This window comes from Ostrea edulis, chromosome 1 (assembly GCF_947568905.1).
Source record: "Ostrea edulis chromosome 1, xbOstEdul1.1, whole genome shotgun sequence".
In the NCBI taxonomy this organism is placed as follows: Eukaryota; Metazoa; Mollusca; class Bivalvia; order Ostreida; family Ostreidae; genus Ostrea; species Ostrea edulis.
The window spans coordinates 88,953,822-88,970,243 of NC_079164.1; the positions used below are offsets into that span (position 1 = coordinate 88,953,822).

General features: G+C 34.1%; 1 protein-coding gene across 1 annotated transcript in view; it reads left to right on the forward strand.

Moving 5' to 3' along the window:
- The first annotated feature begins 595 nt into the window (after positions 1–595).
- Positions 596–16,422, forward strand: part of LOC125675851 (valacyclovir hydrolase-like) — a 26,013-nt gene continuing 10,186 nt past the window's right edge. The window contains exons 1-6 of the mRNA XM_048913679.2: positions 596–806; positions 4,288–4,344; positions 8,885–8,985; positions 10,595–10,761; positions 14,648–14,801; positions 15,017–15,148. Of these exons, the coding sequence (XP_048769636.2) occupies positions 673–806; positions 4,288–4,344; positions 8,885–8,985; positions 10,595–10,761; positions 14,648–14,801; positions 15,017–15,148 (745 nt within the window). The 5' untranslated portion in view covers positions 596–672. The remainder of the gene's footprint in view (positions 807–4,287; positions 4,345–8,884; positions 8,986–10,594; positions 10,762–14,647; positions 14,802–15,016; positions 15,149–16,422) is intronic.

A 16,422-nucleotide genomic window follows, 5' to 3' on the forward strand; every position in this document is an offset into this window, starting at 1 on the left:
TCAAGTTTACTAAAAGTACTTTAGAATATTTTAGAATCCAAATTGGATTAACACCACTTCTGGCATATGTAGTCGCACAGTAAGTTTGAAAATTTATTTGATGTCATATGAAAATAGAAGATATCGCATAAATTATATAATATATCTTTATAGAGGTTTGTTGTGTCACATTTAACTTAAATTAAGGCTCTTTGATAAAGCTGCTTTAGAGTAAAGGCAAATGAACCCGAAGAACAAAATTCCAAATCACATTCAAGTTCAACATAAGCAACGTAAACTCAATCTCAATCGCACATCCTCGGACCTTCCCGTCAAGCTGAAAAACAACCCGAGCTTGCCAAAAAGACCCGAGGTGCATGAGATTGAATCAATCTCAACCCAGAGTTATCGTTCCTTTTTGTCATTCCGCATCACTTGTAGATGCGGCAAATAATTATACTTTATAACTGGTAGCTCCGACCAACAACATTACAAATATCTTGAGCACACTCATCAGAGTCCAGATTTCTCAGGCGAGCTCTCGATCTAGTTTGTCAATCAGTCGCTCGGCTGTCTCCGTAAATTTACGGAGACAGTCGAGCGTCTGGTTGACCCGTTAGAAAATATCATCGGGTTAGGGATTCTTTTTCGAACCGTTCAACTTTCTTTTCGCGTAAGGCTAATCTGAATCTCATGATAAATCTGCAATCTGCGAGAAGAAGCTGGGCAATGTCTCTTCGATCCGTCCTCCTCAGAGCAAGTATCAACTCAAACATAGAGTTGCAACACCAGGCAAAACACATGCATTCGGATTCGGGGGACCCTAGGTAAGGATCACTAATCTCGGGTCAGTCTGTATTTGCTGCATCAATCTGACAGCACACCTTCATTGTACCTCGGTATTCACGGTAATATCTTTGTGACAGTATTCTTCTTACCATGTATACACTAGCTCGAGATGTTTAAAATTCATTGGAAGGAGATTACTTTGTACATGGAATTCATACGAGGCACTACCGTGCCCCAGGGTTTTAACACACACACACACGTCACACACACACACATATATATATATATGTAAGACTCCAAAGTGCGATGGTCACGCCAAAGTGCGATGGTCTGCGCCAAAGTGCGATGGTTTGTTAACGTTACGGACGTCAAAGTGCGATGGCCACGCCAAAGTCCGATGGTGCAGAGTTCAGTAACGTTTGTGACGTCACGTAATTGTGACGTCATTCTTAACGTCTTTCAAAATAAAGCCGAAATGCAACACGGATGACAGCAACGGCAAGGTATACATGGTTGAGTACATTTGTTGTCGAACTATCTACTTCGCCCAAATATTCTTTAATTCATGATCATTTATTACTTGTGACGTACATGTATTTAAATCCTGGGGATATGCTATAATGCAAAACATTTTATACGATTTCGCGTTGGAAAATTTTGTGTTTAATAACACGACAACTAGATGATAATGAAATAAGTTCTTATTCTTATTTTTCGTAAGTTGAACATCTTATTTTTGATGCATGGATTTTGCACTGATATTTTAGTGAAACAACACACGGTTGGTACAGTCTGTACCAAAACACGGTGTCATTTACAAACCAATGGATTTCGGCATGTCACACCATCGCACTTTGGCGTGTCAGACCATCGCACTTTGGCACATGAGTGTGGACCATCGCACTTTGACGTGTTATACCATCGGGGTTTGGCGCAGACCATCGGGGTTTAGCGTGACCATCGCACTTTGGAGTCTTACATATATATATTTAAAGGAAAATATCATCTGGATCAGAGATGACACAAGCTTGCCAGATATCAATTGGAAAATTTACACCATTGAACATCATCATTACCCTTCCATTATTAGCCAATCTCATGGGGATCTGGGTTAGAATAGGTACGCAGTACCCCTTACTTGTCGTAAGAGGCAACTAAATGGGCTGTCATTTGGACGAGACCAAAAAAACTGAGATCCTGTGTCACAGCAGGTGTGGCACGATAAAGAACCCTCACTGCTCAAAGGCCGTAAGCGCCGAGCATAGGCCTAAATTTTGCAGCCCTTCACCAGCAATGGTGATGTATCCATATGAGAGAATTATTCTCGAGAGGAATGTAAAATTATATTTAATCAATCAATCAACCAATCTTTTATTGACACATTTAATGACATTAGCTGCCAGCAGATAGTAGATTTTCCTAACCGCCAAAGCAACATCTTGGGACAAATTTTTAACAAATCGTCCATCTTTATAGTTGATAAATGTTCTACAATACCAGGACTTAGTGATCATGATATAGTCCTTGTGGATACAAAAGTTACAGCTCAGAGACATCAACCAATGAGACACCTTATCTACATCTGGTCCAAAGCAAATTTACAAGCTAGGGAAAGAGAACTTGGTGACTTCTCAGTGGAGTTCCAACAAGAAGAGGCAGAATCAGAAGCGACTGCAACCTGGTTAAAGTTCAGATTTAAGTGCACAAGTACCATCCATGCACATTTACCATCTAAATACATGTCCACACATTTCAGCCAGCCTTGGTGTAACAGAAACAGCTGACGACTAAGCAGACAGAAGAAACGAGCACACAGGAGGGCCAGACACACTCAAAAACCTGACGACTGGGGAAAGATATAAGCATATCAAAACGAGAATAGAAAGGCATGCAAATCATCATACAACAAGTATATTAGAAACATGATAACTGAGGATGGAAACAACAAAAAGTTATAATTACGTGAAAAGCAAGAGGTGTGATGGTACTGGAAAATCCCCACTTTGTGATGGCGGTACTTTTCCTTCATCACCAAAAGAGAAAGCAGAGATACTGAACAATCATTTTGCATCAGTATTCACCACTGAAGACATGAGCCATGTTCTAAACCTCAGCTCCAGATATCACAGTTACAGAAAATGGAGTGCAAAATCTGCTGGAGGACTTAGATCCCAACAAAGCCTGTGGACGAGACCAAATATCATCTCGGTTCCTGAAGTCCATGTCATGACTTTTCAAAATGTGTTAACATGTATTCTGAAGATTTTTCAATTTTCTCTTTGATCATACAGTAAGCAAAAAACCCATAGTTTGGAAATATTTTTGTTAAAAAACTAAGAGGTGGGGCACCATTACAACATAATCTTGACATTGCAAACTATGCAGGAAATTTTACCAAAACACAGCTATTGTAAAGCATGATGTGCTGGTCGAATGTATAATGAAAGTTTCAGAAAATGAATCTAGTTACACTGTATTAGATTTAGTCTAGAGTCACTAAGAAGAAGTCAGAATTATTTGTTTGTTATTTTATGATTCTATTTGTTGTGTTATTTCACTTGCATAAATTCTATATTACCCAAATGGACAAATATAAGTGTAGCAGGTCTGGCATTCTTATAGTCTGTACTTCACGTTGTGTTTGTTTTATTTTATTTTGATAGTGGCGACTTCGAAATGACCCAACTACACTAAGATTAGAAACTTTGAAAATAAATTCAATAGAAATGAAAGTAATTTAAGATAAATAACACTTTACAGATTTATTACCAGTATGAATGTGACAAACACAAACTCCTAAAGCCTAGAACTTAGCCTATAAACTATCAATAAATTCTCCAAACCCAAAGGTAATGATAATAATTTAGTAAGTAAAAAGGGGCAAAGTAGACAAACAAAACGTAATTCCAAAATAGGAAGAATGGAAGGAGAAGTGTGGCTAGCAAGGCTAGCTGTCTCGCTTCCACGAATAGTAAGCTGCATGGCTTTATATAGCAAATTCAACAATAGAAACTGTCATTAAAGTTATTGGCTAAAAGATAAAGTGGGCATGGTCAAATACAGCGGGTGAATAATTTACATCGGGATCGAAATCCAGTTATAAAAGTAAAACCCAAACTACCACATAAGTCAGAAAATTTCTTTAGTTTTAGTCTTTGATTTTTGTAGTTGACATGTTACATCTGATAAAGTGTAGTAAGCAAACAATTTCTTCTCGGATGAATATATAAACAAAAATTTACAAATGAATTTGAATAAGAGAGTTAATCATTTATTTGCTTCTAATGTATTAAGAAACTGATTAAAATCGATAATTGCATCGAATTGCTTCTCCGATTATTCCGATTAATTGATTATCATTTTTCATCCAATTCCCAATACTATTAAACACAATGGGGGAAAAGGGGGGGGGGGGGGGGGGTACCACCGTATACTAAATATAGAAGAAACCAGACTATTGCAGTTAAAGTAGATTTTACATGTATTTAAAAATCTTAATTATGGCATTTATTTTGACAGGTTTTATTCACTTATTCGACAGGGTAACTCAATTTTTCTCGATGAACAGAAGAGAAGGTAAGAGTTTGGTGATTACATGATAATTAATGTATTGTAGAATAATAGTTGAAAGCATTATACTTACTAAGGACCGATTTATCGTGCTGGATTAAGTTAACACAGATTGATTTAATCCACAATAACTCGGATCATATTCACACAAGCGAGTAAATTAATGTAACTTAACCCACCATTGTTTGAAGTGAGTTAACTTATTTATTTATTCTGAGGATGTTGTAGAAATGGACTAACTATAAATATCAACATACGCATTTTAGCTCACCTGGGCTGAAAGCTCAAGTGAGCTTTTTTGATCACCAGTTGTCCATCTGTCTGTCTATCCATCTGTAAACTTTTTACAATTTTGACTTCTCCAGAATCACTGGGCCAGTTTCAACGTTTGTTAAAATCATGGCCCCCGGGGGTAGGATGGGGCCACAATAGGGGATCAAAGTTTTACATACAGATACATAGGGAAAATCTTTAAAAATCTTCATCTCAAGAACCATTGGGCCAGAGAAGTTTACATTTACATGAAAGCTTTCTGACATAGCGCAGATTCAAGTTTGTAAAAATCCCTGGGGTAGGCTAGGGCCACAATATGGGATCAAAGTTTTGCTTATAGGAGTTATGAGATTCATAATTGTTCGTTATCTTCACCTTTCATGTGAATATATATAGGGAAAATTTTTAAATATGGGCCAAGGTGACTCAAGTAAGAGATGTGGCCCATAGGCCTCTTAATTGTCTCATATATTTTGCCCTTTGGGCAAGTAAACTCCTAAGTTCTTTCACTTCTCCAAATGAAAAATATTTGACTCAAATTTGATTTAGATGCTCAAGGTTCTGTTTCAATTTAATATGCATCATGTCAAAAATGTAACATATAAGTTTTTATTTAATAACTCAATCAAAATGTGCACAGATGCCATCAATTTGGTATGTTGTATTACTGGTAAGAAAAGACAAAGTGTCCATGATAGAGCTGATTTTCTGACAGGTACAGACCATTTTTATATAAAAAAAAAACCATTTGTTAGGTTAATACACAAGTAATGTAATCACATACTGATATAATCACTTGCCGGATTCGAAAAGTATGTATTGGGTCTCACTCGTCCAAACTGAGCTTTTGCTTGCCCTGGACAATCAGACGACCGAAAATATCTACCCCCTGGACTATTGTATTCATTCTATTCAGCATCCTACCCCTATAAGCACTCCCTAGGACTTTTGTCAACTCTCAAAAATTAAGAGCCTGCTATTTGAATACAGTACAACTTCCCTTATACTGGTAACAGCTAGCTATTATAACTTTGTGTATTTACCGGTGATTTGAAATAATGAATAAGACGTGAGTGGATTATATTATCATAAAGAAAAGTATAACAATAACTCATTTAGAATTTAAAGGGACATGGACACGATTTTTGATAAAACTATATTTCATTTTTGATGGTAAACATTAAAAATATAACTCATTTAATACATTATGTATTTACAGCCAAAATTTTGACCTTCTGAATGCAAGAATTAAAGCAATATTTTAGCCTTAAATCTGTGTTATGTAAACAAAGACTCGAGTCTTTTTATGTATACAAACAAACAAGTCAAATATTGATTTTGTAATATAAAGCATCTTTATTTTGCATAGTCACGAATTTTAACTTTTAGATGACACATTTACCCCAAAACTGCTACGAAATGTGAAAGATATAATAAACTTAGATCGATATTCATTTCTTTTGACAATTTCATAAACAATAACATACCGCAATCTTTGTTTACAAAACAAATAATAAACTCTCTAAAATGAGCTTGTTTGATAATGTATAACCTTAATTTTTATGTGAACTCTTTTAAACACATAAGACAGTAGACTTTGATCATTAAAAGTGGAAAAGAAAATTTTGGGGAAAATCGTGAATCAGTCCCTTTAATATCTCTTCAAACATTTCTCAAACTCAAAATTTCACAGGAAATATATCAAAACAATATTTTAAATACCCCCCCCCCCCTTTCCAATTTTTATCAACACCCAGGGTGTCCAATAGGATGAAAACAGTACTATAAAAGTTTGTAAATATTAATTATAGTTTGATGGATTTTATCACAATTTTATACAATGCATCGCTTAGGGTCGAATTTACTATTAAAGAGTATTTTTCAATAGTAAATTCGACCCTAAGCGATGCAATTGCCTGTGATTTTTATGTTATGACACAGTTCTCTGCAGTACGTCTATATACCTGTCCGTCTGCCAGCACCTTTTTAGGCCATATAAAAGCAATACTTAATAGGCTAGGATCAACAAACGTGGTATACATGTTTCCAATGAATAAAGGAAGAAGCATATCATTTTTGCAATAAATAGGTCGTAGGTCAAAAATCCATGTCAAATTTGCATGGGTAATTTTATAGGCACAATACGAGATAAAATAATACCATATTTATATAGCACCCTTTTCATACACTATGTACGCTCAAAGGTGCTTAAAAGCAGTCCTAATAAGGCTAGGATAATTTGATACACAGTGAACCATTATAAACAGGATATATATTTGGTATGGTGCAGTGTTTTTTTAAATGTGTCTTCATCAGTATCTTGTAACTCGGAGAAGGATAGTCAAACCTGGTACATATGTCCCCATGGTGAAGAAGATGCCTCTAATTTTTTAACGTCATACTCTGATAGTTGATCCTCACTTATATTAGAGAAAGTGCCAAAAAGAACACTCAACATCAATTTCTTGAACATTGAATAATATTTCAAGATCATATCACATCTGATTAATTAAAGTCAACATACTACAATTGTATAGATTGTAACACTTGTGCAGCTTAATCCATATTGGGTTGACACTGTGCTTGATCCAGGTGAAGGATAGAGATATGCACCTTAATTGCAGATGAGGTTTCTCAGTTTATGAGATATCTTGTTTAATTCTATACAAGTTATCTTATAAAGTTTATGAGATATCTTGTTTAATTTTATACAAGTTATCTTATAAAGTTTATGAGATATCTTGTTTAATTTTATACAAGTTATCTTATAAAGTTTATGAGATATCTTGTTTAATTCTATACAAGTTATCTTATAAAGTTTATGAGATATCTTGTTTAATTTTATACAAGTTATCTTATAAAGTTTATGAGATATCTTGTTTAATTTTATACAAGTTATCTTATAAAGTTTATGAGATATCTTGTTTAATTCTATACAAGTTATCTTATAAAGTTTATGAGATATCTTGTTTAATTTTATACAAGTTATCTTATAAAGTTTATGAGATATCTTGTTTAATTTTATACAAGTTATCTTATAAAGTTTATGAGATATCTTGTTTAATTCTATACAAGTTATCTTATAAAGTTTATGAGATATCTTGTTTAATTTTATACAAGTTATCTTATAAAGTTTATGAGATATCTTGTTTAATTTTATACAAGATATCTTATAAAGTTTATGAAATATCTTGTTTAATTTTATACAAGTTATCTTATAAAGTTTATGAGATATCTTGTTTAATTTTATACAAGTTATCTTATAAAGTTTATGAGATATCTTGTTTAATTCTATACAAGTTATCTTATAAAGTTTATGAGATATCTTGTTTAATTCTATACAAGTTATCTTATAAAGTTTATGAGATATCTTGTTTAATTTTATACAAGATATCTTATAAAGTTTATGAAATATCTTGTTTAATTTTATACAAGTTATCTTATAAAGTTTATGAGATATCTTATTTAGTTTATAAGATATCTTATATATTTTATGAGCTATCTTATAAATAGTAAATTATATGAGATATCTTATTAGATTTGTAAGTCTCTTGTTAAAATAGAAGATATGTCATGAATTATATAAGATATCTTTAGATGGTGTGTCATACTTTTCAATGCATCCAATGTGAATAGATATGAGAGTTAGAATCCATCCTGGAGTATTATACATCTCACTTCCTGTCAGAAGCTGATTACCTTTTGTCCACTTGAAAGTGGGTTGTGTTAACATAGGAACAAATGATGAGTTTATTTTGACAGGATCATTTTACTGAGTAAGCTGATTTCAAAACAACACACATGAATATTACGCAACCATAATCTTTGAAGGTTTAGTACAAAAATTTCTGACTGTCAATAATTATGTTTTCAGAGGTAAAAATTTGCTCTTATAAAACAATGTACAGTAATGGTAATGATCAGTTTTATTTTTTTTTTGTCATTAATCAGAGGTTATGCTTTGTAATCTGCTCTTCTTTTACTGAATTTGTTATTTATAAATTATAGAAAGGAGTCATTTTACTAATATAATGAAGTAAATTGACGGGTTCTCAGAAATTGGCGGTAACCTTGTTTTACTGTATACGTTGGTATATGTTTACATTAATGATAACAAAGTTCCCTGAACAAAATCAGTATGAAACTTGTCTTATTAATCATCTACCCTTCTCCTTTAGAAAGAAATGTAATTTTATCCATTTGTGCAAGTTTTCACATGTGCCGCATTTGTATTTTTGTATTCGCTCAGTCAAAATATGGATTTTACTTTCAGTGGCATTTTATCCCATAAAATTTCTGTGAATGGGGCACGACTTCATTTTGAAACCACTGGGAATGGACCACACACTATTCTTCTTTTACCAGGCGCTCTTGGCAAGTACCTTAACTGATATTGAAAATTTTCAGGCTGTTTCTAGCAGCAAGGGATACCGTAAAAGTGCAATTTTTGCGGTTGTCCATCTTATTTCTTACAATCGATACATAAAGGTATAGATATGTATAATGAAACTGCAGAAATAGCAAACGCAGAATAAAATTACTATCTTTTAGGGATGGGGTTGGAAAAATTTACACCCACAGAAAATACCCATTATATAGTATAAAGTCACTTATTTTTATAAAGTCGTGCTAACTGGTTTTTAGCTCACCTGAGCTGAAAGCTGAAGTGAGCTTTTCTGATCACTTGTCCGGCCGTCTGTCTGTCCATCTGTAAACTTTTCATATTTTTTACTTCTTCTCCAGAACCATTGGGCCAATTTCAATCAAACTTGGCAAAAAGCATCCTTGAGTGAAGGGCTTTCAAGCTCATTCAAATGAAGGGTTATGCCTACCTCAAAGGGGAGATAATCACAAAAATGCAAAAATAAGGTTGGGTCATTTAAAAATCTTTTCAACAACCACTAGGCCAGAAGACCTGAAATTTACATGAAAGCTTCCTTACATAGTGTAGATTCAAATTTGTTAAAATTATGACCCTCAGGGGTATATTGGGGTCACAATAGGGTATCAAAGTTTTACATGCGAATGTATAGGGAAAATTGTTGAAAATCTTCTTCTCATTAAAAATCATGAAAGCTTTCTGACAGTGCAGATTCAAGTTTGTATAAATCACACACACACCCCTCCCGGGGGTAGATTGGGGCCACAGTAGAGATCAAAGTTTACATGCGAATATATAATAAAAAATTTATGGGCCAAGGTGACTCAGGTGAGTGATGTGGTCCAATTGGGCCTCTTGTTTCTAAATGCCTAGAGATTGAATTGTTTTTATGTATTCAGATGTATATTAATATGTTACAGATGAAGTTTGAGCTTTGTTCTGGATCGTTGATTTTTGATGGAGTTGTGTTGGAGTGTCCCTTTAACTCAGGAGAATTACTGTTGCGATCAGTTTTATGGACTTTTATTCTAAACTCCTTGAGATATTGAACTGATTTTCTGTATGCAGATGCATATTGATGAGATAAAGTTTGAATTTTGTTGATGGAGTTGTGCCCTTTTAATGGAGAAAAATTAATGTAATTATTATTTTTCAGCTGTTAAAACATATAAAGGATTATTGTTGAGTTCGTCATTGTACTAAATGTATGTAACCTACAATCTGAATACCAGATTCAATGCTACACTTCACTGGATTTCCTGCATTTGACTTTACTGCAGGCAGGGGCATTCATGTCATAACGACACATCTAGTTTTAACAAAGGATTTACACTCTGGGTGCTAAATTGTAACAGAAAAGTGAAAACTTTAAGTATAAGCCAGACTGGAACTTGAACTTAGGATCTTTGAAGAACCATTCAGGTTATCCGATAACTGTGGTGATACACCTACTGCCTAAGAAAGATAACTAGATTTGTTTCATCAAAAATATCCTTGCTGCTACTGGTGAAAAATTTCACACATATTCAAAATAATTTACCAATATACATGTACATGTATCTGCTATGGTAAAGTTTCAATATGTATAATGCATTGTTTCAGGCTCCTCTAGAACAGACTTTTCTAAACAGCTCTCAGACTTCAATAAGAAGGATTTTAGACTGATTGCATTTGACCCACGAGGGTATGGTAAAAGCATTCCTCCTAGAAGAACATGGCCTCTGGAGTTCCTGCAACGTGATGCTGATGATGCCAACGAACTCTGTATGGTAAATATCAGTAGATAATCACATTTATCATGGACAAGAAAGCTCTGCTGCATGTACATGTATTTTGATACTACATTATATATACCGTATATATCAGGGGGTTTTTTTGCGTCGTGTTTTCTCTGCGAATCAGAACCTAAAATAGTGTATTGAATTTACGCGAATTAAAGTTTCACTGATACAAAGTCATAGTGAAAATTTGATTCACGATTATCTAAACTTATGAAGAAATTGGTTTTCAAAAAGAAGCCAACTTGGTAACGTGTAATCATAGCATAGGGTCATGTGGGGTTAATTAACAAAACCTGAGTTGTTGTTTATATAATAAAATAAAGAATCAAGGAATCAATGCCCTTGTTTTCGTAGATGTGAATTTCAACAGATTTTGAGATATGCAGGGTAGATATATGAAATATCCCAACAGGAACTCTGTTCAACAGAGTGGAAAATTAGCCTGATTGAGATATAAATCGGGTAAATATTGTGCTTTGCATGGAAATTTAGCTTGCCGATTATTACATAAACTATGGGGCTTAGATATGTATCTGTTATTTGGCACTTGAGGGAAACAAAACACACTGTACACAGAACTTTTAATGTATTATTACCTGCATGACCTGTGCACTATAACTCTCTTATAAAAGCAAAACTTTTTATTAAATTTACGCTGATTTATTTTCGGCAATTTGGAAATCGTCGCAAACAAAGCAGAAATTGGATACATGCGGAATAAACCTGATACATACATGTATTAGGGGCAAGATCAAAAGTTCAATGATTGACAAAAAACTAAATTCACATAGTTTTCACCAAGACCCTCCAACCCCCTTTAAAACTAAATATGATGAATGTTGAAACTTATCTAAAAACATACGATTATAAATAACACTCTATATACCTGTTCTACTGTTTATTCGCAAATGAAAGTGTACATTAAAACTATTAAATGTTCATTAAAATGTAATATTATTATGTAGTTTGAACTGTCACTTACTTGTCTTTTCTTTATCCACTAAAGTCCAATTGATGTTTGTAATGAAGTTCTTTTGGATTTTGTATAGGCAATAGAGAAAATGATAAATCATAGAATAAATAAAAGCGAATTGTATTTAGCAATTAGAGAAGAAATATAAAGATGTTTGAAAAACACAAAGTAATCACACTTTCTCATACACACACCCACTCTCTCACCGAGAAAAAAAATATTAATTGATATACCGGTAATAAATCTGGCAATATTGACAATGAATTAAGCGTATAGCTGTCAAGATAATTCAATATTCAACACAACAAATATATCAACCCGGGCTGAAAATGTAAACGGTAATAATGTATTACAAACTGGTTCAAATAGTAACAAATTCTGTTAACTACAGAAAAAGTTCAAACAGTAGTAAATTACTTTTTTTAAATACAAAATTTCTTCAATTCTTTTTTGATGAAATGTTAATTTACTAAAACTCAAAATGAAAGTTTGGCTACTCGGCACAATTCAACTGAACGCCATGTCACACTTGGCACAACCAGGCCCCCATACAAAATACAGCTCTAACAGCCCCTCCACTTCCAGTCCCGGACTCACAGGTCTCCCATTGGACAGCGATACTGGGTAACGCCGACTTCAAACCAATGCGAACACTAAGCCCCCAAAATAGTTGCTGAATCCACCATGTGGAATGCCCATGTATACCACGGTCTCATGTGTTCTGATTCCATAGACAGGTAAACCCACGCCGAGCACCTTCTGAACGCTGGGAGTACTGCCTGATATGGCCGAGTTATTTTCTTAAAACCCCTCTGCACTGAAAACTATTTACAAAGGGACTTGGTTAACTACAACAACAACAACAACAAAAAGAAAAAATATATGAGAAAATTTACCTGAAACCTAGCAAATATTTCACACAAAAATATTTCACATGCTGGAGGAAACCAATGCCCACACAGTAAAATGCTTGTCTCCCTGGCTACCCATTAGCCAGACTAACTTCTGGAATTCGCCAAGAAAAGACCCCTTCTGGACAACCTGAAAACGTGGCCGCAAGCTGACACACAGCCGCTACTCTGACTAACCAAATCGGTATACTAAAAATAGCTCTATCGACCAACAATCACACTACAGAAACACCTTACAGGCATTTGTAAATAAACTATTTACAGACAACACCACAAAAACTAAATAAAAATTTAATTTAACTTCATCACAATGTCAGATGACAGAAACTTACAGGAGATTTTACCTCCTCCACCCCTCCCCTTAACTATTTGAATTAAAATTTTCATCCAACATCGACGTTTTGGTCTCGCCCCTTAAGAAAGGAATTTCATATTTATAAATACCTGAGGGTATGAACTGCAACACTTCACGCCGGTATTCTTCATGAAGTGCGTTAGTGGTTCATGAAAAGTACACTGGTGTGAAGCATTGCAGTTCCTACCCTCAGGTATTTTCAAAAATGACATTTATTTTTTATAGTCTTTTTTCTATTTCTATCAAAATTTCCAGTTGTTGAAATAAATATACCATATTTATCACGATTCATATACGCATTGTTCACAAGTGCAATGCATTCATGAGGAAATGGCTTTCAATTTGTAAAGATGCCTTAAGGCAGAACCAGGCTGAATTTTCCTGTTTTGGTATGGGATCCAGTACCATTTCAGTTCAGAATTTTACATCCAAAAATTACGAACTAAAGAGTAAAGACAAATATAATGCATTGTAGGAAAACAAAATGCAGGGTCATTCTCTATACCCGGTAGCCACTCATTAATCTAATTACAGATTAACAATTTATGATACTTTCCATTGCGCAGCATCATGATTAAATGACCAGTTGTGGTAGCTCAGTGTTAGAGCATTCACTTCGTAACTGGGAGGTCTTGAATTTGATCCCCGCTCATGCCATGTCACCCACTTATAATGCCCCAATTTATGGGGCATCAGAGTTGGTCATTTCTGTCTTCTGTATAAGCAATGCATTTATCACAGTTTATACAGAGCTACATTTCAGTTAGAATATTACAGCTATGCCAAATTATTTTTTCTTTTGACATTCTATATGACCTTGATATCATTTTTCTGGATTTTGCATTAAGCTTGTTTTTGATTGAAAATCATACTTGTGATGCTATTGTCAGACTTCATACACAGATCCATCTTCATGAGATTATGTTAACTGCCCAAAATATTTGACCTTGACCTTCCATATGACCAGTGTCTGTTGGATCAGACAGGTTTCATAGATATGGATGTACATGTACCAAACTCTCTGAAGATATTGCTAATTATCTTGTAGATTGCATTTGAAATTAAATCTTAAAGGGACTGATTCACGATTTTCCCCAAAATTTTGTTTTTCACTTTAAATGATCAAAATCTACAGTATAATATGTTAAAGAAGGAATCACAAAAAAAAATTAAGGTTATTCATGACATAAGCTCATTATGGGGAGTTTATTATTTGTTTTGAAAACAAAGATTGGGGTGTGTTATTGTTTACGAAGTTTTCTAAATAAATGTATATTGATCCAAGTTTATTATATTCATCACATCTCAAGTATATACTTTAGGTAAAATGTGTTATTCAAAAGTTAAATTTGTGAAATTACAAAATGAAGATGATTTAAATTACGAAATTAAGGTTTCACTGATTTGTTTGTTTACATAAAAAGACTCAAGTCTTTGTTTACATAACACAGAATCAAAGCTAAAATATTTGCTCTTATCCTTGCATTCAGACGGTCCAAATTTTGATTGTCAACATCAAATGAGTTGTATTTTTAATTTTTAACATAAACAATGAAAAACATTTCTTTCGAAAAACCTGAACCATTCCCTTTAATGGACTTTATACCAGTTGTCAGCTTTTGTTTGCTGTTGTAGAAACTAGGACTGAATGGAATATCGGTGATGGGTTGGAGTGATGGGGGAATAACAGCAATGATTCTGGCGGCTAAAAATCATGATCTTGTCAAGAACCTTGTTATATGGGGAGCCAATGCTTACATCACAGAGCAGGACATGAAAGTCTTCAATGGTAAAGTTATGAGGAATAAAAATCACTTTGAATACATGCATCAGTTTCCAAATGTAAAAACATTGACATATCATTTTTAGCCAACAACTGCACAGTCCAGAAATAAGCTGTGTGTTTGAGTTGCTTAAGAAGTTAGGATCTTTATTTTATGTTTAAAAGCATAAAGGCATAATCTCTTTGGGTTGATACCATAATTGTGAATTGCAATTTTGCAGGTATGCGTGACATTAAAACTTGGAGTGAAGCCATGAGAAGTCCATTTTTGTCCCTTTATGGGGAGAAATACTTTCGTGAACAATGGTCCAACTGGATAGATGCTTACCAGGCATATTTCGACAAACGAAATGGTACGAGATTGTAGTTCATAGTTACATTACGATATTGCATTTGTACTATAGTTATCAAATACTTCCTTTCTGACGTGATTTGGCAGCAGTAGCATCATGATCAAAGATAGTGAACTTTATGTCAGATAATGGTGCACAGTAAGACTTACAGATGAGCTATTCCAGGGGACACCTGTATTAAATTTCTTATTACAGTAAGGGGCCTCCGTGGCCAAGTGGTTAGAGCATCACGCTCAAAATCACACGGCCTCTCACCTCTGTTGGCGCGGGTTTGAATCCTGCTCGCGCGGGTAAGTGAGAGTTTCCCAGTTTACTTTCGGAAGGTCGGTGGTCTCTTCCCAGGTATATTGTATTTGGGTTCCATATTCCACCAATAAAAACTGGACGCCACCAGATAACTGAAAAATTGTTGAGTGTGGCAGAAAACATCAATCAATCTTATTACAGTGATTTCTTCCAAAGAAGGAATTCTTTATCGCATTTTTTTATGGACGGGTTGCTGATGGTTTAATTGGATGATAAGTTTTGAATTGCCAAAATAACCTGGTCACATAATGTTGAAAAGCTAAATATAAGTACTAACAGCAATAATTATTATTTAGTCCAGCATCGATTCAGCAGAATCAAAAAAATATGCAGGTCATCACAAAAATGATGATATATTTGTCAAAATAGCAATTCAAACTATAGCTTTTTGGTATTTCCAAGTAATACCAATTTATTGAAAGAATTGGCATAAAAAAATCATGTTTAAAACAATATTTAATAAAAATCTTGAGGAATAATCTAATCATTAGAATTGTTTAAAGAGGCAAAAAATTTCAAATTTCTCCAGCTTCCCTTTTATTTTGCATTAATATTAATGTAAAGCTCTCGACCTCATGTATTGAAATTGTATGGATCCATACAATCAAAATAAAAATTGGGCACGTTTACATCTCCATTGCAATATTCTGCACACAGAAGTGACGTTGCATGATATCATTTCCAGACGTCTTTGTAATGCGCTGTGAGGTTATCAGTCTCAGGAGACGCATGGTAGACCAAATTTCCTCTGATAAGTGAAGAGTTTTGTATATTTATTGTTATATATATACACACACACACAAAGTTTGGGGGTATACTGGAATCACCTTGTCCATTTCTCTGTCCGTTTGTCTGTAGACATCATTTGTCCAAAGGATACCTTTGACACTAATGAACAGATTTCATTAAAACATTTTGTATATTATACATGAATAATGAAGTTGTGCACATGCTTAGCAGCTATTTTG